Genomic DNA, 22,417 nt, shown 5'->3' on the forward strand with positions numbered 1-22,417 from the left:
AGGAATGAGGACGGGGAAAGAATGTTGGCAAGACAATTGACTGGTTCAGATGGAACTCCGACACGACCTTTGGCAGAAACTTAGGGTGAGTGCGGAGGACTACTCTGTTGTGATGAAATTTGGTGTAAGGGGCCTGGGCTACCAGGGCCTGAAGCTCACTGACTCTACGAGCCGAAGTAACTGCCACCAAGAAAATGACCTTCCAGGTCAAGTACTTCGGATGGCAGGAATTCAGTGGCTCAAAAGGAGGTTTCATCAGCTGGGTGAGAACGACATTGAGATCCCATGACACTGTAGGAGGCTTGACAGGGGGCTTTGACAAAAGCAAACCTCTCATGAAGCGAACAACTAAGGCTGTCCTGAGATCGGCTTACCTTCCACACGGTAATGGTATGCACTAATCGCACTAAGGTGAACCCTTACGGAGTTGGTCTTGAGACCAGACTCAGACAAGTGCAGAAGGTAATCAAGCAGGGTCTGTGTAGGACAAGAGCGAGGATCTAAGGCCTTGCTGTCACACCAGACGGCAAACCTCCTCCAATGGAAGAAGTAACTCCTCTTAATGGAATCTTTCCTGGAAGCAAGCAAGATGCGGGAGACACCCTCTGACAGACCCAAAGAGGCAAAGTCTACGCCCTCAACATCCAGGCCGTAAGAGCCAGCGACTGGAGGTTGGGATGCAGAAGCGCCCCTTCGTCCTGTGTGATGAGGGTCGGAAAACACTCCAATCTCCACGGTTCTTCGGAGGACAACTCCAGAAGAAGAGGGAACCAGATCTGACGCGGCCAAAAGGGAGCAATCAGAATCATGGTGCCTCGGTCTTGCTTGAGTTTCAACAAAGTCTTCCCCACCAGAGGGATGGGAGGATAAGCATACAGCAGGCCCTCCCCCCAATCCAGGAGGAAGGCATCCGATGCCAGTCTGCCGTGGGCCTGAAGCCTGGAACAGAACTGAGGGACTTTGTGGTTCACTCGAGATGCGAAGAGATCTACCAAGGGGGTGCCCCACGCTTGGAAGACCTGGCGCACCACTCGGGAGTTGAGCGACCACTCGTGAGGTTGCATAATCCTGCTCAACCTGTCGGCCAGACTGTTGTTTACGCCTGCCAGATATGTGGCTTGGAGCACCATGCCTTGACGGCGAGCCCAGAGCCACATGCTGACGGCTTCCTGACACAGGGGGCGAGATCCGGTGCCCCCCTGCTTGTTGTCATAGTACATGGCAACCTGGTTGTCTGTCTGAATTTGGATAATTTGGTGGGACAGCCGATCTCTGAAAGCCTTCAGAGCGTTCCAGATCGCTCGTAACTCCAGAAGATTGATCTGCAGATCGCGTTCCTGGAGGGACCAGCTTCCTTGGGTGTGGAGCCCATCGACATGAGCTCCCCATCCCAGGAGGGACGCATCCGTGGTCAGCACTTTTTGTGGCTGAGGAATTTGGAAGGGACGTCCCAGAGTCAAATTGGAGCAAATCGTCCACCAATACAGGGAGTCGAGAAAACTCGTGGACAGGTGGATCACGTCCTCTAGACCTCCTGCGGCCTGATACCACTGAGAGGCCAGGGTCCATTGAGCAGATCTCATGTGAAGGCGGGCCATGGGAGTCACATGAACTGTGGAGGCCATGTGGCCCAGCAATCTCAACATCTGCCGAGCTGTGATCTGCTGGGACGCTCGCACCCGCGAGACGAGGGACAACAAGTTGTTGGCTCTCGTCTCTGGGAGATAGGCGCGAGCCGTCCGAGAATCCAGCAGAGCTCCTATGAATTCGAGTCTCTGCGCTGGGAGAAGGTGGGACTTTGGATAATTTATCACAAACCCCAGTAGTTCCAGTAGGCGAATAGTCATCCGCATGGACTGCAGGGCTCCTGCCTCTGATGTGTTCTTTACCAGCCAATCGTCGAGATATGGGAACACGTGCACCCCCAGCCTGCGGAGTGCCGCTGCTACCACAGCTAGGCACTTTGTGAACACCCTGGGCGCAGAGGCGAGCCCAAAGGGTAGCACACAGTACTGGAAGTGGCGTGTGCCCACCTGAAATCGCAGATACTGCCTGTGAGCTGGCAATATCGGGATGTGTGTGTAGGCATCCTTCAAGTCCAGAGAGCATAGCCAATCGTTTTGCTGAATCATGGGGAGAAGGGTGCCCAGGGAAAGCATCCTGAACTTTTCTTTTTCGAGATATTTGTTCAGGGCCCTTAGGTCTAGGATGGGACGCATCCCCCCTGTTTTCTTTTCCACAAGGAAGTACCTGGAATAGAATCCCAGCCCTTCTTGCCCGGATGGCACGGGCTCGACCGCATTGGCGCTGAGAAGGGCGGAGAGTTCCTCTGCAAGTACCTTCTTGTGTTGGAAGCTGTAAGACTGAGCTCCCGGTGGACAATTTGGAGGTTTTGATGTCAAATTGAGGGTGTATCCCTGCCGGACTATTTGCAGAACCCACTGATCGGAGGTTATGAGAGGCCACCTTTGGTGAAAAGCTTTCAACCTCCCTCCGACTGGCAGGTCGCCCGGCACGGACACTTGGATGTCGGCTATGCTCTGCTGGAGCCAGTCAAAAGCTCGCCCCTTGCTTTTGCTGGGGAGCCGCGGGGCCTTGCTGAGTCGCACGCTGCTGACGAGAGCGAGCGCGCTGGGGCTTAGCCTGGGCCGCAGGCTGTCGGGAAGGAGGATTGTACCTACGCTTGCCAGAAGAGTAGGGAACAGTCTTCCTTCCCCCGAAAAATCGTCTACCTGTAGAGGTAGAGGCTGAAGGCTGCCGGCGGGCGAATTTGTCGAATGCGGTGTCCCGCTGGTGGAGAGACTCTACCACCTGTTCAACTTTTTCGCCAAAAATATTGTCCGCACGGCAAGGCGAGTCCGCAATCCGCTGCTGGAGTCTATTCTCCAGGTCGGCGGCACGCAGCCATGAGAGCCTGCGCATCACCACACCTTGAGCAGCGGCCCTGGACGCAACATCAAAAGTGTCATAAACTCCTCTGGCCAGGAATTTTCTGCACGCCTTCAGCTGCCTGACCACCTCCTGAAAAGGCTTGGCTTGCTCGGGGGGAAGAGCATCAACCAAGCCCGCCAACTGCCGCACATTGTTCCGCATGTGTATGCTCGTGTAGAGCTGGTAAGACTGGATCTTGGACACGAGCATAGAGGAATGGTAGGCCTTCCTCCCAAAGGAGTCTAAGGTTCTAGCGTCCTTGCCCGGGGGCGCCGAAGCATGTTCCCTAGAACTCTTAGCCTTCTTTAGGGCCAAATCCACAACTCCAGAGTCATGAGGCAACTGAGTGCGCATCAGCTCTGGGTCCCCATGGATCCGGTACTGGGACTCGATCTTCTTGGGAATGTGGGGATTAGTTAAGGGTTTTGTCCAGTTCGCAAGCAATGTCTTTTTTAGGACATGGTGCAAGGGAACAGTGGACGCTTCCTTAGGTGGAGAAGGATAGTCCAGGAGCTCAAACATTTCAGCCCTGGGCTCGTCCTCCACAACCACCGGGAAGGGGATGGCCGTAGACATCTCCCGGACAAAGGAAGCGAAAGACAGGCTCTCAGGAGGAGACAGCTGCCTTTCAGGAGAGGGAGTGGGATCAGACGGAAGACCCTCAGACTCCTCGTCAGAGAAATATCTGGGGTCTTCCTCTTCCTCCCACGAGGCCTCACCCTCGGTGTCAGACACAAGTTCCCGAACCTGTGTCTGCAACCTCGCCCTGCTCGACTCAGTGGAACCACGTCCACGACGGGGGCGTCGAGAGGAAGACTCCCTCGCCCGCATCGGCGAAGCTCCCTCCGCCGACGTAGTCGGGGAGCCCTCCTGGGAGGTGGCCGCGGTCGGCACCGCACGCGGTACCGACGTCGGGGACCTCAACCTGGGCGATGGGCCAGCCGGCGCCACGCTCGACGGTACCGGAGGCGCAAGCACCGCCGGTACCGGAGGGGTAGGGCGCAACAGCTCTCCCAGAATCTCTGGGAGAACGGCCCGGAGGCTCTCGTTCAGAGTGGCTGCAGAAAAAGGCTGAGAGGTCGATGCAGGCGTCGACGTCAGACACCTGTTCCGGGCGAGGAGGCTGTTCCGGGCTGTCCAGAGTGGAGCGCATCGACACCTCTTGAACAGAGGGTGAGCGGTCCTCTCGGTGCCGATGCCTGCTGGGTGCCGAAGCCCTCGGCGACCCAGAGCTCTCGGTGCCGACACGGGGAGGAGACCGGTGTCGATGCTTCTTCGATTTCTTCCGAAGCATGTCACCGGAGCTCCCCGGCACCGACGAGGAGGACGTAGAATCCATCCGTCGCTTCCTCGGGGACGAGACTGAAGAGGGTCGATCTCGGGGGGGCTGTACCGCAGGAGCCCTCAGGGTAGGAGGAGACCCACCCGAGGGCTCACCGCCACCAGCAGGGGAATGGACAGCCCTCACCTGCACTCCACTCGATGCACCACCGTACGACGACATCAGGAGACGAGGTCCCGGTACCACCGACGTCGATGCAGCTATCCGATGTCTCGGCGCCGATGCAGAGGCCCGATGCCTCGATGCACTCGATGCAAGGGCGGCCGAGGAAGATGGTCTGGACGCTGACGACGTCGATGCACTCGAAGATCCCGGTGCCGATGCCGACGAAGAGCCCGAGAACAACACGTTCCACTGGGCTAGTCTCGCTACCTGAGTCCGCCTTTGAAGCAGGGAACACAGACTGCAGTTCTGAGGCGGTGCTCAGCCCCCAGACACTGAAGACACGACGAGTGTCGATCAGTGAGCGAGATAACCCGGGCGCACTGGGTGCACTTCTTGAAGCCGCTGGAAGGCTTCGATGTCATGGGCGGAAAAATCACGCCGGCGAAATCAAAAGCCGAAATGGCGAAAATTGAAGCACCAAAAATTTAGAGGGAGAAAAATCTCGACCGAGGCCGAAAGAGGCCTACCCCGACGACGAAAGAAAACTTATCGGGGCAAAAAGCTGGAAGTACGGGGAGGATTGACACGAAACCCGGGGAGGGTTTCCGGAGCACTTCCCGCACTAGAAGAAAGCTTTTCCGAAGAAAAAACACACTCAAAAAAACTTTGGACGCGCAAGGTCGACTCTCCGGGGCTCGACACGGCGAAAAAACGACCGTACCGAGTGCGGACAAAAGAAGACTGGCCGGCTCGAGCCGGTTTCGGGCGGGAAGACGGCCGCGCATGCGCGGTGCGCGCGGGCGCGCGAGGACTAGCAAAGGACTTTGCTAGTGAAGTTTCCGATTGGAGGGGCTGCCGTGGACGTCACCCATCAGTGAGAACAAGCAGCCTGCTTGTCCTCGGAGAATTGCCGATTCAGAATTCGTGCATAGCTCGTATCACCCCAGCGCCTAACTTTAGGGAACTTGTAGAGAATTACACCCATATCCAGCACCCATCTGTATATTCAGCACATTTGCCTCTAGATCTGAATATTTACCTAGGAAAGTTTTCCGCCCTATATCCATTTTTTTCCTCTAATGTAGGATTCAGAGATCACACAGGTGACATGATCCATAATCATTTTGGCATCTTAAATGTCATTTGACCTCTCCAAGGACCTACCCTCGTGTCTCCACATCAATATACAAGCCATGTACAGCAGATAATGGACTGATATCACCCACAAATGCATGGCAATAGTAGGAAACATAGTAAATTTCTAGCACTGCAGCACTCGAAAACATTGTTTAGAACTTGCTATTAGTTATCTGCCACTGCAGGCTCCAGCCGAGCACTTACATTGACAGCGTTCAGGTCGAAGCCTGGTCGAGGCCCTGGAGGCGAAGGCTGCTGGTGTCCTGGTGAGGCACAGGGTTCTTGATGTTGCAATGAAGGTTGTTGGGATGGTTCTTGGTACAAGGTGTATGGTGGTGGTGGTTCCAGAGGAGGAAAGGTAAGGGGATTTCTATCCAAGGCAACAAACTAAAAAAAAAAAAAAAAGTTCACAAATCATTCATGAAGATGGCAGGAAGCAACTGTACCGCTGCTATAGTTAATAAGCAAAAACCTTTACAGAAAAGCATAAAGAATTCTGCTATTTATATGCTCCTCTATACCCAAGATACACTGTAAGCTGTTTCGGGGAGGGTCTTGTATCTGAGTATAAAAAGTGTAAAAAAAACTAAGGGGATACCTAAAGTTAATAGGAAAAAAAGGTGACTTGCCCAAGGTGACTGGGCCGTTTATAGCAAGAAGCAGGATTTGAACCTTCGTCTTCATTAGCTCACCCACCTCTCAGAAAGTAGTCCATTCTCATGCCCCATTTTTTAGTAATTGTATGTCATCGTGAAGTAAGATGCCAATAGGACTTGTGAAACGGACTGGAAATTTGAGCTCACACTTTTACGTTTGCTTTCCATATAGAAATTTGTGGTGGAAGGAGACTCTGCCTTTTTCGTCTACAGAGGTTTACTTCTGTCATTTTGGCATACATAAAAATGAAACCATTTGGAGACATTACTATGACAGGAGTGTTGCTGGTCTCATAAAAGGATCTGGAAACAAACTGTTTTCAGTAACAATGTTGTCTACGCCAATAGTTGTCAAAGCTGGCCTACTGACCCCACAGTTGGCCAGGCTTTCAAGATATCCACAATGAATACGAATTAAATGTAGTTCCATATAATGAGTTGGCCATTGTATGCAAATATCTTTCACGCATATTCATTGTGGAAATCCTCAAAAGGCTGACTGGCTATGGGATCAATAGGGAAGGTTCAAGAACCACTGATCTAAAACTTATTTAAATTAACATCTATCCTGCTCTTATCAATAGCTTTCTAGGCGGAGTACACTAATAGACAATCATAAAATATTCCAAACTCCTCAAACATCTATACATACACAAACAAAACAATGCCACACATAACATCTCACAACAGAAACATTACAACCAACCCTTCTCTCCCCCCCCCCCCAAGATTCTCCCTCTGTACAGCACCTTCACCTCCTAACATCATACTCCCTCATATGCCTGGCTAAACAAGCATGTCTTCAACAATTTCTTAAGAACACCATCTCCTGAGACTCTGACGCACTGAGGCAACTGATTCCAAAATCATGGCCCAACAATAAAAACACATCAGAATTTTTCCAAACAAACATCTTGACATGTCGGTACTTCTAACAAAAATTTGTTCACAGATCGCCAACTGCCTTCTTGGCTGGGAGACACAAAGTTTTGAAGCTATTATAGATGACGTCCCATCCTATATAATAATTTGCACCTCCGTCTGGATGCCTAGGTTCATAACACACTTCCCATTGGTCCGCCCTGGGGATGACGTCACAGGGCGGACCAATGGGAAGGGGAGGGAAGCCAGCACCAGCCACCGGAGGTCTGCACAGAATCGCGCCCCCCCCCCCCCCCCCGAGTTCACGACGACCTGGGAAGGAAAGCCAGCACCAGTTCCATGCCCCCCTACCTCCCTCCTTCCACTCCCGTCTGAGTTCCACGCCCCCCTCTTCTCCGGAGGTCTGCACAGAATGCCCCCCTACCTCCCTCCCTTCTTCCACGCCCCCCCCTCTTCTCTGAGTTCTGCGTCTCCCTCCCTCTCTCTCTGTGCCCTCCGAGTGAAAGCAGGACATGTGCGGCTGGCCCTCCCCTTCGTAAGTGCCGGCTGTTATTTAAAATGTTTTATCTGGTGCTCCGCCGGCAACAGTGAAGTTGAGCAGGCACGGCGATTCACACTGCCTTCACTTCTGTTTCAGCTCTGCCTCTGGTCCCACCCTTCCGCAAACAGGAAATGAGGGTGGGACCAGAGGCAGAGCTGAAACAGAAGCAAAGGCAGTGTGAAGCGCCATGCTGTGCCTGCTCGACTTCACTGTTGCCGGCGGACCACGAGGTAAGAAGTTTTAAATAACAGCCGGCACTTACGAAGGGGAGGGCCAGCCGCACACGTCCTGCTTCTACTCGGAGGGCACAGAGAGAGAGAGGGAGGGAGGGAGGCAGGGGAGGGAGGGGGAGGGGGTCCTGGAGCTCGAAGGAGAGGGGTGCCTGGAACTCGGAGGACAGGGAGGGAGGCAGGTAGGGGGGCATGGAACTCGTAGGACAGAGAGAGGGAGGGAGGGAGGGGGCCCTGGAACCTTGCTAGCGCCCGTTTCATTTCTGTTGGAAATGGGCCTCTTTTACTAGTGTATAAATACCAAATACAAAACTTTAAATCTTATTCTTTACTCCACTGGCAACCAATGCAGCTGTTTGAGCACAGGCATAACATGCTCATAGCGGCTACAAATTCCTAACACCCTCGCTACAGTGTTTTGGGCCACTTGCAATGCTCCAAGTTAATGCCTTTTAATACCCAAGAACAAGCCATTACTGTAGTCAAAGCACTGCCTCCACTGCATGCAAATCTCTCTCGTGTGTATTCATTGTGGATATCCTGAAAACCTGACTGGTTGGAGCTCCTCCAGGACCAGGTTCGGGAACCACTGGATTATGGACTTTTCCAGCTATAATCTCTGGTTTGATCACATTCTCTCAAGCTGAATAGCCCTAAAATGGTTTAGCCTCTCTTCATAAGGAAGGTGTTCCATCTCTCTTCCTCTGGTTGCCCTTCTATGAACCTTTTCCAGCTCTGTTATTTCATTTCTGAGGTGGGGTGACCAGAACTAAAATACAATATTAAATGTGTGGTTGGCACAGAGCTGCATGGGAATGGTGATTGCAGGAATCCCATGGAACCACCGCAGGTATGGAAGAAGTTGCCATGGGATTCTTGCAGGGATGGAAGAAGTTGCTGTCGGATTCCCGCGGGAGTGTAATCAAAATCTGTTGACACCAGAATGAGGGGCTTGGAATGCACTGAGAGAAGCAATTGGAGCACCATAATGAGGCTTGGAACATATGAAGAGAGGCAGTTGGAGTGCCAGAATAAGGCTTGGAATGCCCAGAGGCAGCTGGAACACCAGACAGACTTGGAACACTCATTGGTTGAACAGTGAATACCATCCAAAACCCCAAGGAGGCTGGTGGGATTGAGAGGAAACAAGAGGGCTGAGAAAAAGTAAATAATAGCATTGACTCCTGCGGATACGCTTAGGGATGAGGAGATTAATTTTTATTTATTTTATTTTGTTACATTTGTACCCCGCGCTTTCCCACTCATGGCGGGCTCAATGCGACGGGCAATGGAGGGTTAAGTGACTTGCCCAGAATCACAAGGAGCTGCCTGTACCGGGAATCGAACTCAGTTCCTCAGTTCCCCAGGACCAAAGTCCACCACCCTAACCACTAGGCCACTCCTCCACTTAATTGTGGGGATGGAATGAATCTTAGCGGGTACAGGTGGGTATGGATTAGATTCCACCGGGGATGGGAGGGAATGGATGAAACTTCTGTCCTCATGCAACACTACATGGACCTATACAGAAGCATAATGATATTCTCAGTTTTGTTCTTCATTCCATTTTAAATAATCCCTAACGTTTTAGTTGCTTTTTTGGAAGTTCAGTATAGATTAGTTTAGTTTATTGGGTACTCAATATACCACCTTTCAGTGCAAGAATCAAGTGGTTTACAAAAATTAAGGCATGAGAAATTCAAAAAGAACTACAATAAGATAGGATAGGAGAAAGAAAGAAAAAGGGGGGAGGGGAATGGACCGGGTACCTAAGAAGTTTGAGTGCCAGCCCCGGTGACCCTAAGGTATATCACAGAAAGCCAGGATAAACAAAATGGGCTTTCAAAGAGGCCCTACGCCAAATGTAGGACAGTTCAACTCTAATATCAGGAAGGAGAGAGAGTTCCAAAGGGAGGGGCCAGAATAGAAAAATGCAGAATGACAAGTGGATTCTAGTCTACAGCAGTGAACTGAAGGGATGCTAACCAATGTCAGTCAAAGAAAGGAAGTGTGTGCAGACCTAGGAGGACTAATAAGAAAAGAGAGGTAAGGAGAAATCCCTGAACAGAGGACTTTATGGGCGAGTGTTTGGACCTTGTGTTGAATTCTATAGGAAATCGGGAGCCAGTGGTGAAGCTTCAGAAGAAGAGTGACGTGGTCATATTGGTGAGCGTGAAGGGTAATCAAATGGAAGTGTTTTGAAAAGACCGGAGGGAGGGTGGGTTGCTTTGTTTTTTTGGGAAAATAATAGAGGGTAGACCCAGATAAATATTACAGTAGTCCAGTTTAGAAGCAACAAGACAATACAGAAATGTGACAGACATTAACATCCAAAATGGGACAAAGGAAGTGGATCAAATGCAGAGAAAGAAAATAAGATTTCACAACAGAAGAAACTTTTAAGGTTGATGGACAATTGAGAATCAAAGAAAATTCTTAAATAAAATAAATATTTCAAAGACTCAACCAAGGTCAGAGGGGAACTTCCTCAGGTGGCAACAGCAGAGGGGTAAGTAGATGTCTCATGATCCAGAGGGCAACAGATTTTGAAGAGTTTAGTACTAAGCAGTTAGAAAATAACTGATGGTCAACAGCGTTTAAAGAAGACTGTAGTGCAGACATATCTGGGTGTTAGGATCTTGGGTAGATACAAGAAGAATGTTGGCAGAATAGATGTAAAACCGGATTATAGTCTCTTTGTTCAGGGTGGCCAGGGGACTAAGAAAAAAGGTTAAAGAGAAGTGGGAAGAGAACCGAGCCCTGGGGGACACTACAGGAGAGCGAGCATGGAGAAGATTCGGAAAAGGAAAGATACCTTGAAGGAACAATTGGCAAGGAATTAAAAAAAACAAAAACAATGGAGTATGGATCCTGAAATACCAATAGATGATAATCTGGGCATACTGGGCTAAAAATTATGCGCTATCCACAATGACACCAAGGTCTCTCTCTTGGGTGCAATTCCTTTCCTGCTATATCTCAGAAGTAGCTCTGACAAGGAGAGACATGGAATTGGCTACTTGGATTAGAGAAGAAATTGCTACAATCCTTTCTTGATGTCCCTCATGTACAAAATATTCTTTCCAAGCCATAAGGATACTAGACATCCAAGGCTGCCAAGCAGAGTTTTCCATAGTGAAGCAAGTTTGCTTTGGATATATATTCCGTTTCTCTGTATCCTTCACCTGTCTGCCTAGGAGAAGGAAGAAAGAGATGAGGTTCTGCTTTGCAGAAAGAACCTTATCAAATGGGAGAAGTTGAATTCAAGTGTCTCCAAAAACTGAAGACTAGTCTAACAGGAACACAATTAAGATTATTGCTTGGTGGTGGTGATGGTAGAAAGTGACAGAGGGACAAACACATTTCAAGCCATACACCTTGTTGATAGAGGATAACTGTTTATGTTCTTACTACAAACATCCACTAGTCAGTCAAAACCAGGAGCTAATTTTCCTTTCCCTATAAATTTTGTTACCTCACCAGCCTGATAACCAGGAAAGCATCTTAACCCAGAAGCAATATACCTACAGATGGATCCTGGAACATTCATCCAAAGACAGCTTTCTGTGGTACATTTTATAATAAAAAATTTTCAGTACAGACTTGGATGCCTTATTCCCTCAGTAACTTAAGATGAGCTACACTCTTGAAATACAGTAGATTTCCCTGTCTCAGAGACACAAAGAAAAAAACTAAACGAAATCACTAACTACCGTCCAGTAGCATCCATTCCGTTGTCAGTCAAGCTGATGGAAAGCATGGTAGCCAAACAACTTACAGATTATATAAACAAATTCTCAATATTACATGAATCACAGTCAGGTTTTCGCCCCCTCCACAGCACAGAAACAGTACTGCTCACTCTCCTAGCCAAATTCAAGCAGGAAATAGCAATAGGCAAAAACATACTCCTCCTCCAATTCAACATGTCTAGTGCATTTGACATGGTAAACCATAATATATTAATAAGATTACTAGATATTTGGAATTGGTGGAAACATACTTAGCTGGATCAAGGGTTTCTTAACCACAAGACCATATCAAGTAAAATTAAACTCAAACTTATCATCGCCGTGGAAAGCAGACTGCGGAGTACCACAAGGATCACCGCTATCACCGATCCTCTTCAACCTAATGACCACCCCACTAGCCAAGTCCTTATCCAACCAAGGCCTTAACCCTTTCATCTATGCAGACGATGTCACAATATTCATTCCTTACAAATCTAAACTGACTTAAATCACCAACGAAATCAAGATCAGCTTGAACATCATGGACACTTGGGCAAATGCATTTCAACTAAAACTAAACAAAGAAAAAAGCACACTGTCTCATCCTCTCATCCCTACACAGCGTGGACAACCCCACTATTATCAACACCCCAGATTACACCCTCCCTATCTCAGACAGCCTGAACTCAGCAAAAACACTGAATTGACATAAGTAGAAACAAAAATCAAGCTCACTAGTTAAGTGATGTCCACACTGCCAATTCTGGATCAGGAAGGTTTCATTTTACCGTAAAATCTATCAACCTGAGCATACAGTGAAGACTCTTGGACACATTTGTACAGCACTGCAAACATCTAGTAGCACTAAGAAATAAACTGTACTAGTGGGACTGGTTCTACTCTCAACATGAGGGATGCTTGTGGAGTGAACTGAACTAGTCATACAGCACAAAGTTCCTGAAAACACAACTATTTTCTTCCAGCTGCGGTTTGAACTGAAGCTTAAGGCATGTGTACAGTCATGGGATTCCCTCACTATTCCCATCAGGAAGAGAACATCACAATCAACCAATTCCTCATCAATTTTGGAAGCAACATCTGCTAGTATGGGCTGCTGTTATTCACTTTAAAATTACTATATATGAAGAGCAAAATCACCAAGGCGTTCTCTGAATACACATATAAAGTACAATGAAACCTCTGCAGCCTCAGTTTTCTTGTTCTAAAGCTGGTTGATGCTTTGAGGAACTTACCTGTGAGTTAGGCAGCAGGCCTTGTGGACTTGTTGGGGAATACTGTCTGTTGACCCCCCTCTGGGATTCACTTCCCGGTGTAAGAGTCAAGGGACTAACAGGGGTGTGCCTGCGTCGTGGGGAACCACTCAAAGCGGTGGTGGGAAGGGAAGGGTTGCTCAGAGAAGAAAGACGGAGTGAAGGGTGAAACGTAGGGTTACGCCGGGCAGACGGCTGTGCATGGCTATTTACAGGACAGGACAAGGTTGCATTATTCAGTGCTGCTTGGATGGAAGGGTTGCTGCAAGTGCTTTGTAAACCTAGAACATAAGAGAACAAAAACTCATATTTCCACTTCTGTGCTACCATCTGTAAAGTTTCAAATTACTTTAAGCCAACTACTCTTACTGTCCTAAGAGGCGCACGTTCCTCTACGATCCCTTAGCCATTAGTAAAATCAATCTGCCTAGGGTAGGGTACTTTGGATTTGTCACACTCTGGTGATTGAACAAATCTGTCTTTCATAAAGACAGACACCCCCAGTTCTGTGTGGGATTACAATGCCATCATTCTTGGGAAACATTTAGTGAAAGTTGACTGATCCAATTTTCAAGTCGGCAAGAGGGTAGTCTCTTCTATTGCTCCAACAAAGACTTCATTCAGAGAGACAGATTAAATATTGGAAAAAAAAGAAAAAGCACAAGAAATTGGCTTATTTCTGGCTAGCTGTTCAGGCAGGGTTAGGCCTTCTTTTAGCTTACATTACCATCCCAGCCGCCTCAGCAGTGATGTGTGTCTGTGTATGCTTAATAATTAGGCAGGAAAACAAATTATTAAATATTGACTTTCAGCATTGGAATGTACCCTTTATCTCTTCTCCTGCATCTTGAGCAAACATTGTACACAATTTGTTGTTCCTGGGAGAAGGGATACATTTTTAGAACATCTCATAGAAATATACAGAGCTCTTGAGGGTGCCATAGCCCCTGTTCCTTGCCAGGAGATTGCTGCTAGGATATTTCAGCTTCGATTTTGATTCAGTGGGGCCTTGAGGGGACAACACAATGGCAATCATAAAAGAGGTGCAATGAAGGCATCTTTCTTACCTCTCCTGGCAGAATGGGCTTAGAAAAAATACAGACTAGGCTGAAATTCAACTGGTCGCCCCTCACTCCCTCACCCAAAATGAGATCTTTTGATAGAACAATTTTCCCATGCATAGTGCTTACCTGAAGAACTGCTAATGCCCAGGTGGGTCATGGCTGCTGGCAGGTTGCCTGTACTGCTCTCCTCACTGATACTGGGATATACAGCGTCATCAGGATCCAAAGGTGTGGGCAGGGGGGACGGGAAATGCAGGTTTGTTAAATCAGGTAGTGAGCCGCCTGTGTTTATAGTTCCTTGGAGAAGAGACAGCCCTGCATTCTGTTCCGAGGACGGGAAACCACTAAGAAATGAACAAGGAAAAGAAATGCAATCCATTACTCTAGCAATATTAATAATGGCTATTTGATTATTTGCAAGCATCTAGGAAAAAAATAATGTAATCTGGGCTTATTCATTTAACTCTACTATAAAATGAGGCATTTTCAAGATGACTGAGTAGAGATCTCTAAAAATATAAAATGAATTACATATCAGCCTCTTTAGTGAAGAGGTAAATGATTAAATGGGTTACCATCTCTGTCCTCATCTCTCCTATTATCTTATCCCAGAAGAACATAACAACAATACTGGGTCAGACCAATGGTCCATCTACCCAGTATCCTGTTTCCAACAGTGGCTAATCCAAGTCACAAGTACTTGGCAGAAACCCAAACAGTAGCACCATTCCATGCTACCAAATCCAAGGGCAAGCTGTGGCTTCCCCATGCCTGTCTCAATAGCAGACTATGGACTTTTCTTCCAGAAACTTGTCCAAACCTTTTTTAAACCCAGCAATGCTAACCGCTGTTACCATATCCTCTGGCTATGAGTTCCAGAGCTTAACTGTTTTTTGAGAGAAAGAATATTTCCTCTCTGTCTCTATCTGAATATAGATGGATATATTATTAGGCTTTTGCTTAGTTAAACCCCACTATGCTGGCCATCCGCCGATATTCAGCAGCACTTAACCAGCTACGTCAGGGGCAGAGCCACGATTAGCAGCGATATTCAGTCCACTTACCAGCTAACTGTGCAGATAAAGTTAAGAAAGTGGAAATCTGCTCTAACTTTATCTACTGAATTAACTGAATACAGGTCGAGATACCAGTTGGTGCCCGCAAATACCCAGGTAGTCAATACCGGAATCCAACATTCCCTGGCATTGAATATCCAGGGTTATTTTCAGCCCGCAGCTGTGATTAGCTTACAAACTGCTGATTAGCGCAGGCTGAATATTAGGCCCTACTTTTATGTCTTAGTAATTTTTTGCAGCTCAAATAGAATCATCTCCACTGGGTTACTGTTCCATGACACTTCACTCACATCAGGATTTCAATTCATTTTTCTTCTTAACCCCCAGCCTGCCCCCCCCCCCACCCCACACACACACACTCTCTCTCCCATCTAGCCCAACCATTAAGTGACTGATTAGCCAGAACAAGCCAGGATTCTTTCTGGAACTCAGTGCAAATATTTATTTTATTTCATTTATATCCCACATCCCCATAGATCAGGTTCAATGTGACTAACAAATTATTGTAATTAACAGTACAAAAAGTGATGCAGGGTAGTATACATTAAGTAGTAATAAAGTAAATGAGGACTGAGTATTAGAACAGTGTTTCCCAAGTCCAGTCCTGGAGTACCCCTTGCCAGTCAGGTTTTCAGGAAATCCACAATGAATATGCATGAGAGAAATCTGAATATAATGGAGGCAATATATGCAAATCAAGTTCATGCATATTCATTTTGTATACCCTGAAAACCTGACTGGTAAGGGGTACTCCAGGACTGGACTTGGGAAACACTGTATTACTATATGTAATATGGAAATGAACGCTAGACGCAAAAAGGTAACAATTTATAGTCATCCATGTATAACAATTAGAATGGAACTAAGAAATTGAATAATTGTATAAAAACAAATCGATCCCCATGCATGTGGTAAGAAACTTCTACTTTAACACAGTTTGATTTTTTTTTAAGATAGCAGAATGTGAAAACATTAAGTGTGAAGACTTTAACAAGGTACTATAATCAAAAGAATTACTCATTAAACAAAATGAAACTGTACACTGGTGATTACTGGCCTGGCATCGTTACATGTTGGCTTCAGTAAAACAGACAAATTCCACAGTATCAGCAATGATACTGACCCCAACCCAAGAGATCTGAACAGAATGTACATACGTGATATTTGGCACTTCACAGGATCTGGGGCGAGAGGACAAAGATTGGACCTAGAAAGGACAAGAACGGTCAACTTGGATTACACCAAGTGCCCAGGGTCTCAGAGAAAGTGTAAGCAGGCATGTTCGTGCAAGTGTTCAGAGACTCATTCCTTTCACAAATAATCAAAAACAATCTAGAAATAGCTTTAGAAGAATCCAGAGTGCAATGAAATTCAAGCTCTGCATTTTATGCTTTAGAATGGACAAGATTTTTGGTTTTATTTTTTTTAATCAGAATTCCAGCTTTAGAAAGCATGATTTACTGTGGTTAAAACACTGAAGTGATCTAGCAATCCCATTTACTGAATTATACTAATTTCTGTAAAAACTGAAGTCAAAAGGCCCATTAAGCGATTCCACACTTAGAACCAGGTTCTAATTATGCTTATCTGATAAATGCCTCTCCTAGAGTCCTATCAGACCAGCAAGATGAATTGGTTATATCCCTTCTGCCAGCAGATGGAGACAAGAGCTAAACTCTGACTTCTGTATATAGCCTGGTGCTGCTGGAAAGTGAAATCAGAATTCTTATGTCAAAGCTAAAGGCTGTAGGCCGATATTCAAAAAATGTTTAACTCCAAAATCTGTGGCCCATTTTCAGTCAATCTTAGGAGCATAACTTAATTTTCAGCTTAAAAGTTATGCCCATAAATTTAGACCTGCCATTTGTTTGCCTAGATTTATGAGCCTAATTTATGAACCTAGTACTGAAAAAAAATCAGTGCTAATCTAACTTCTTTTCCCTACCCTAAATCCACCCCTGTTGCTACCCACTCTTTATGCTCCTAAAGTTGAGTTTAGTGAAATTTTGAATCAATGTTTATGCACTAAGCCCCAGTAAATTTTCAGAGAGATCAATTTATGAACATAACTCTCAAAGTTAGGAGCATAAATCCTTTGAATATCAGGCCTTGTTTGTCCCCATTCTCCCAGGGGATCCCTATTGAGTACCATCTCCTAGGGAAAATAACTGCTTTCCTCCTTTATTAATAAGCCACAGTAATTTGGGCTGTCTACTGTTCAGCACTTCCTGGGTAGGAACCTGAAGTAGTCTGGCAGGGCTCAAAGGAAAGGCAATTATCAGACACCCAAAATAAAAATATTAAAAAAAAAAAAACCTTTCCTCTTCATCCTTGCCAGTTGAGACAAATGGAATACAACAAAGTTAGACCACAGACTGGGTATAAGGCTGTAATTGACAGTCAGTCATAGTGTCTTCTGTGGATTGTAAGCCCAGACTGCAACTTTTATCCCGAGTACTGTGATGACAGACCAACCACAGAAGATTCCAGATGCTAGACCTGCCATCAAGTCTTACCGTCTCAGTGTCCATTGACTTTTGGAAATGTAGACAGTTACAATAGACTGACTCGACAAGTACTGAACAGCATCACCCTAAATTCCCATCAGTCAACTCTGATAATGTTCTCAACCATCAACTACTACTACTTATCATTTCTATAACACTTACAGCTTGCCCCTGCCCAACATCACCCATCATCAAGCTTCTTTTTTTTTTTTTTTGCTTAATCATAATTTAGAATTGTGATCAAAATGCAGCCCCACATTTTATCCATGGGGAGAGAAGTACAGGCATTGACACGCGTTTGCCCTGCACAGCACAGATAAATGGTAAGACCAGACCTCACAGGATCTATGTCCTTTCTAACAAAACTTTCTCAGAATATTCCCTCTCTGAGTCCTATGCCATTATCCTAGCCTGTTCCAGCTCACCCAAAAGGCAGGACTACCAGTGTTTCCAAGTAATGTAGACCTACAGCTCTGGTTCCTGATGTTAGAGGGGAGCCATTCTATGGCTCATCATGTGGCCCCAGGCCTCTTCTGGCATCCTGCTACCCCACCCTCACTACCTTTGGCTGTGTGCTATAGCCCGACTAGGGTCTGCTGCTGCTTCTAGCATTCGGCTGCTGTTATTTTCTCCTCTCTGCAAGTAGCCACTGATATTGGCATGGTTTGCAGCCAGAGCACCCAAGTCCTTTACAATCCAGAGCAGAGGGGATCTCAGTGCTACAGAAGGGAACCCAGGCCTCAGAAAACCGCCTCTTCACACCTGGCTTCAAACCTTAGCTACCATTGTGGACATAGATCCACCACAGCAGCCATTCTTCATTACTGCACCAGTCTCTGTTAGTCCATCTGTAAAAACAGACTACTGACTTTCAAGCTACTTCAGGCTTTACACAGAAGCTAGTTTAGTTCTGTCGCCATCTGCTGGCAGGAGGTACATAACCCATTTGGCTGAACTGGGATGAAGAGGAATAGCGAGCCCACTAATAGCATCAGCATACCTTCACAGGACAAATAGATTTATTTTTTAAAAGCCCTTTAATAAGAATCTACTTTTTTCTCCTACTACAGGGAACTGTCACTCAATGTGTCTGTCAAGTATCAGTTATTCAAGTAAGCTGTGTGTACTTCATGAAATTTTGGACACAATATTACTTTATTAACTTTATTTTCCAATGCTCACCTTCTTGGCTTCCCACAGCTGTTTGGGCAGTGGCTTGGTCATATTCAACATACCCCCTTCATTCAAAGAACCAGGGAAATTATAGGCTGAAAGACACCAGCAATTGGACTTACAGTTTCTATTAAAGATTATTACAAACACAAAATGTATGATAAATGCACATGAATGGTCTGCAGAAACCAATACGAATATGTAGGAAACATGCAAAATACCTTCCCCAGGGTTGTCGATTTCACCATCATGTAAACCTGCTGTGCAAAAAGAAAAGCAAGATCATTTAGGATGGCTCTCCTTAATTTAGACATCAGAACTACCGTATTTTTCGGACTATAAGACGCACTTTTTTCCCCAAAAATTTGGGAGGAAAATGGGGGGTGCGTCTTATAGTCCGAAGGTAGATTTGGCTGGCTGGCTGGCCGCCTGCCCTCCGAGTTCGGGATCGCCCTCCCCCCGGCCCTGTCACCACTTCTCCCTACTCACGTCACGCGATCTTCCCTGGTGGTCTAGTGACGTCGGGGCAGGAAAGAGCTCCCTCTTTCCTGCCCAGCGCGCTGCTCTCCATCCTCCTGTATGCAGCCTGACGGTCTCAGCGAGATTCAAAATGGCCGCCGAGAATTGAAGTCTCGGCGGCCATTTTGAATCTCGCCGAGACCGTCAGGCTACATACAGGAGGATGGAGAGCAGCGCGCTGGGCAGGAAAGAGGGGGCTCTTTCCTGCCCCGACGTCACTAGACCACCAGGAAAGATCGCGTGACGTGAGTAGGGAGAAGTGGTGACAGGGCCGGGGGGAGGGCGATCCCGAACTCGGAGGGAGGGATTCGGACAAGACGCACCGGAGCACCTAGGTTTTAGAGGAGGGAAAAAGGAAAAATTTTTTTCCTATTTCCCTCCTCTAAAACCTAGGTGCGTCTTACGGTCCGGTGCGTCTTATAGTCCGAAAAATACGGTAGCTTCTTAATTAACTACTTTCCTGGCTTATCCCTTCCAAGATTTTTCATCTACATCGCTTGTAATTCTACATACGAAATAAGCACAATTCACATCAACACAAGGCCAGATAAATTAAGATTAGATAAAGCCATAAGCCAGGGGGTAATTATTCTGTGCATTGGTCATCCAGTGGTGGGGGCTACAGAAGCAAAGTGCATTTCCTGATTTATTGATGACTGGGGAAAATAGGTCAATTAATGTAGTTTAATCTCATCTCCTGTTTAAGGCAAGAAGTATGAGAAAGAGCTATCATAGTCCTATATATATGTAGACAATAATGAATTGATCAGGGATTGTGAATCTTTCCAGTTACACTGTCAGAAAAAAGTATAATTTCTATGCATGTGCTACAACTCCCCTCTCATCTCCATATTTTGAAATACTATTTTTTTTAATTGAAATGGGCACTGAACAAAAAAGAAACAGAACAGATATATTGCACAATGTTCTGTGAACCCTGTAATATCTCTGTACAGACAATTCCACAAACACCTCCAACAATTACATCCCCTCTCCCTTCCCTCAGTCAAACCATGGGGGAAGACAACAAAAGGAGTGAAATAACTCCGGCCAAGAGAACAAGAAGGCATTACAACATAATAAAAAAATTAAAAAAAAAAAAAAAGAATTATAGAAACACTCCCATTACATACAGACACTAAACCATCCAATAAGTCCCTGAGTATTCTGAAAAAAAGCAGAACAGGTATACACAGATCCATAATCACAAAGCAGACAAAAACAAATTTAAAAAGTATAGGAAAGGCTCCCATGTTCTATAAAGTTTCCCAGACTACTCCTTTGGGTTTTTTTTTAACCCTTAAAACCAAAGTTAAACTTTTCCATCCCAGCTATATGCCACACTTTCTGCAGTGAAACCTTCTTGAAGGGCAGGCTACTGTCCCCTCCAGAATCTCATTCCACATATTTTAACAGCAAGCAACAAATGCTGAATTAGGGATAATCGTTCTGGAGGATCTTCCAAAAGGTAGAATAAAGGGTCATGGATTTGATATGCTACCTTTCTGTGATATAGCCAAAGTGGTTTATACTTTATATGCAGGTACTTTCTCTGTACCTAGTGAGCTTACAATCTAATTTTGGAGTGCAGGAGTGGCCTAGTGGTTAGGGTGGTGGACTTTGGTCCTGGGGAACTGAGGAACTGAGTTCAATTCCCACTTCAGGCACAGGCAGCTCCTTGTGACTCTGGGCAAGTCACTTAACCCTCCATTGCCCCATGTAAGCCGCATTGAGCCTGCCATGAGTGGGAAAGCGCGGGGTACAAATGTAACAAAAAATTTTTGTACCTGGGGCAATGGAGGATTAAGTGACTTGCCCAGGGTCACATGGTGCTGCAGTGGGAATTCAATGCGGTTCCTAACCTACTGCGCTAACCACTGGGGTCTGCTCTCCAGCAACATCCTTAATAGTATCCAGAACCAGTCTCCAAAGATGTATAAAAGTCCAACACTACTGTAGCCTCTTCAATACCTAGGTCGCATAGCTGGATCTCGTGTGTTCTCTGGACAGTTAAAAAGCCCTCAAAAAATCTTCAGTTTTATACTGATCAAGGAAAGACTGATTATCTATGCCCATATTCCCAAACCGATACCCAAAACTCTTAAATCTTCTGTATCTCAAATCCTTTCCTAACAGTAAAAATTATTAAAGGAAACCTGAAAACCTTCCATAGTAAGCGAATTCAACATGAATATCGGTACCAACAAAGGTACATCCTCAATTGTACATGAAAACCAATGATAGTATCCAACTCCATGTACAGTTGAGGGTGTTCCTTTGTTGGTACCGATATTCACGTTGAATTCCCTCACTGGGAGGTTTTTTAAAAATAATTTTTGGATTGTCCAACGTGGAACTATGAAGGACTGGTGGCTTTATAATACAAAGTTGCGTTTTTTTTTATAGTATTGCCATATTTTCAGTTTGTTTTCCTATTTAGTAAGTTTGAGTTACTAACACGTACCCATGATGACTAGGTGATATCACACTTTTGTATAAAAAGACAGCCACCCGTTAACTCTCATTTTCTCAAATAAGATCTTTAGCAACTACAGGGGATAAAGAATCAGCTCCTTAATCAAGACTGTTAAGTACAAAATGCCTTATCTGAAAGAACTGAAAATACATACAAGCAAAACATTTATGAAATATCCTCTCGTTCAGACCAGTTTGATTAAACAATTTAACAAAAAGGGAAGTTTGCAAAGCCCCTGGGAAGACTCATATCCCTTATAAAACTTGGCAAAAGTCAGTATTGCTGGACAGATATATGGAAAGATTTTTTTTTTTACTAATTTACCAATTTGCTGCCAACACTTGAAAAAACTGGGAAAAATGGATGAATCGCCATTTGACAGGCCTTACTGTGCTGTTTGAAAAGGCACGTGCAAGCAAGGCGTATGGCCAGTCTTGATGTTCCTCTGGACAAACTATATGACTATGGATCAAACGGTTTACCCAACAATATTGCACCTTGAGAAAAAAACTATCCAGTAGTACCATAACAGGTTAGATAGAACAAACCCCTCCCAACTCCCTCAGTAAGAAAAGTACCCCCACTTGGTCCAACAATCTTCTTTTGCCAAACAAGTTTAATTATACTAGACAAGTAAAAAACCCCACAACAAACAAACAAAAAACATAGCAACTTTATAAGGGAGGTGCATTAAAAAAAAAAGAGGAATAAAAACTTCAGGGTGACTAACATCTTCAAAACCATTGATCCTTCCTAACCAACAAGTGAATCTCTCT

General features: G+C 45.9%; 1 protein-coding gene across 1 annotated transcript in view; it reads right to left on the reverse strand.

Moving 5' to 3' along the window:
* Positions 1-22,417, reverse strand: part of CRTC3 (CREB regulated transcription coactivator 3) — a 193,526-nt gene that overhangs the window by 28,871 nt on the left and 142,238 nt on the right. Inside the window, exons 7-12 of the mRNA XM_030189632.1 lie at positions 18,868-18,906; positions 18,656-18,741; positions 16,124-16,173; positions 14,017-14,234; positions 12,809-13,107; positions 5,720-5,902 (exon numbers count right to left, since the gene is read on the reverse strand). Coding sequence (XP_030045492.1) covers positions 5,720-5,902; positions 12,809-13,107; positions 14,017-14,234; positions 16,124-16,173; positions 18,656-18,741; positions 18,868-18,906 — 875 coding nt within the window. The remainder of the gene's footprint in view (positions 1-5,719; positions 5,903-12,808; positions 13,108-14,016; positions 14,235-16,123; positions 16,174-18,655; positions 18,742-18,867; positions 18,907-22,417) is intronic.

The sequence above is a fragment of the Microcaecilia unicolor genome, chromosome 1, assembly GCF_901765095.1.
Source record: "Microcaecilia unicolor chromosome 1, aMicUni1.1, whole genome shotgun sequence".
NCBI classification, from domain to species: domain Eukaryota; kingdom Metazoa; phylum Chordata; class Amphibia; order Gymnophiona; family Siphonopidae; genus Microcaecilia; species Microcaecilia unicolor.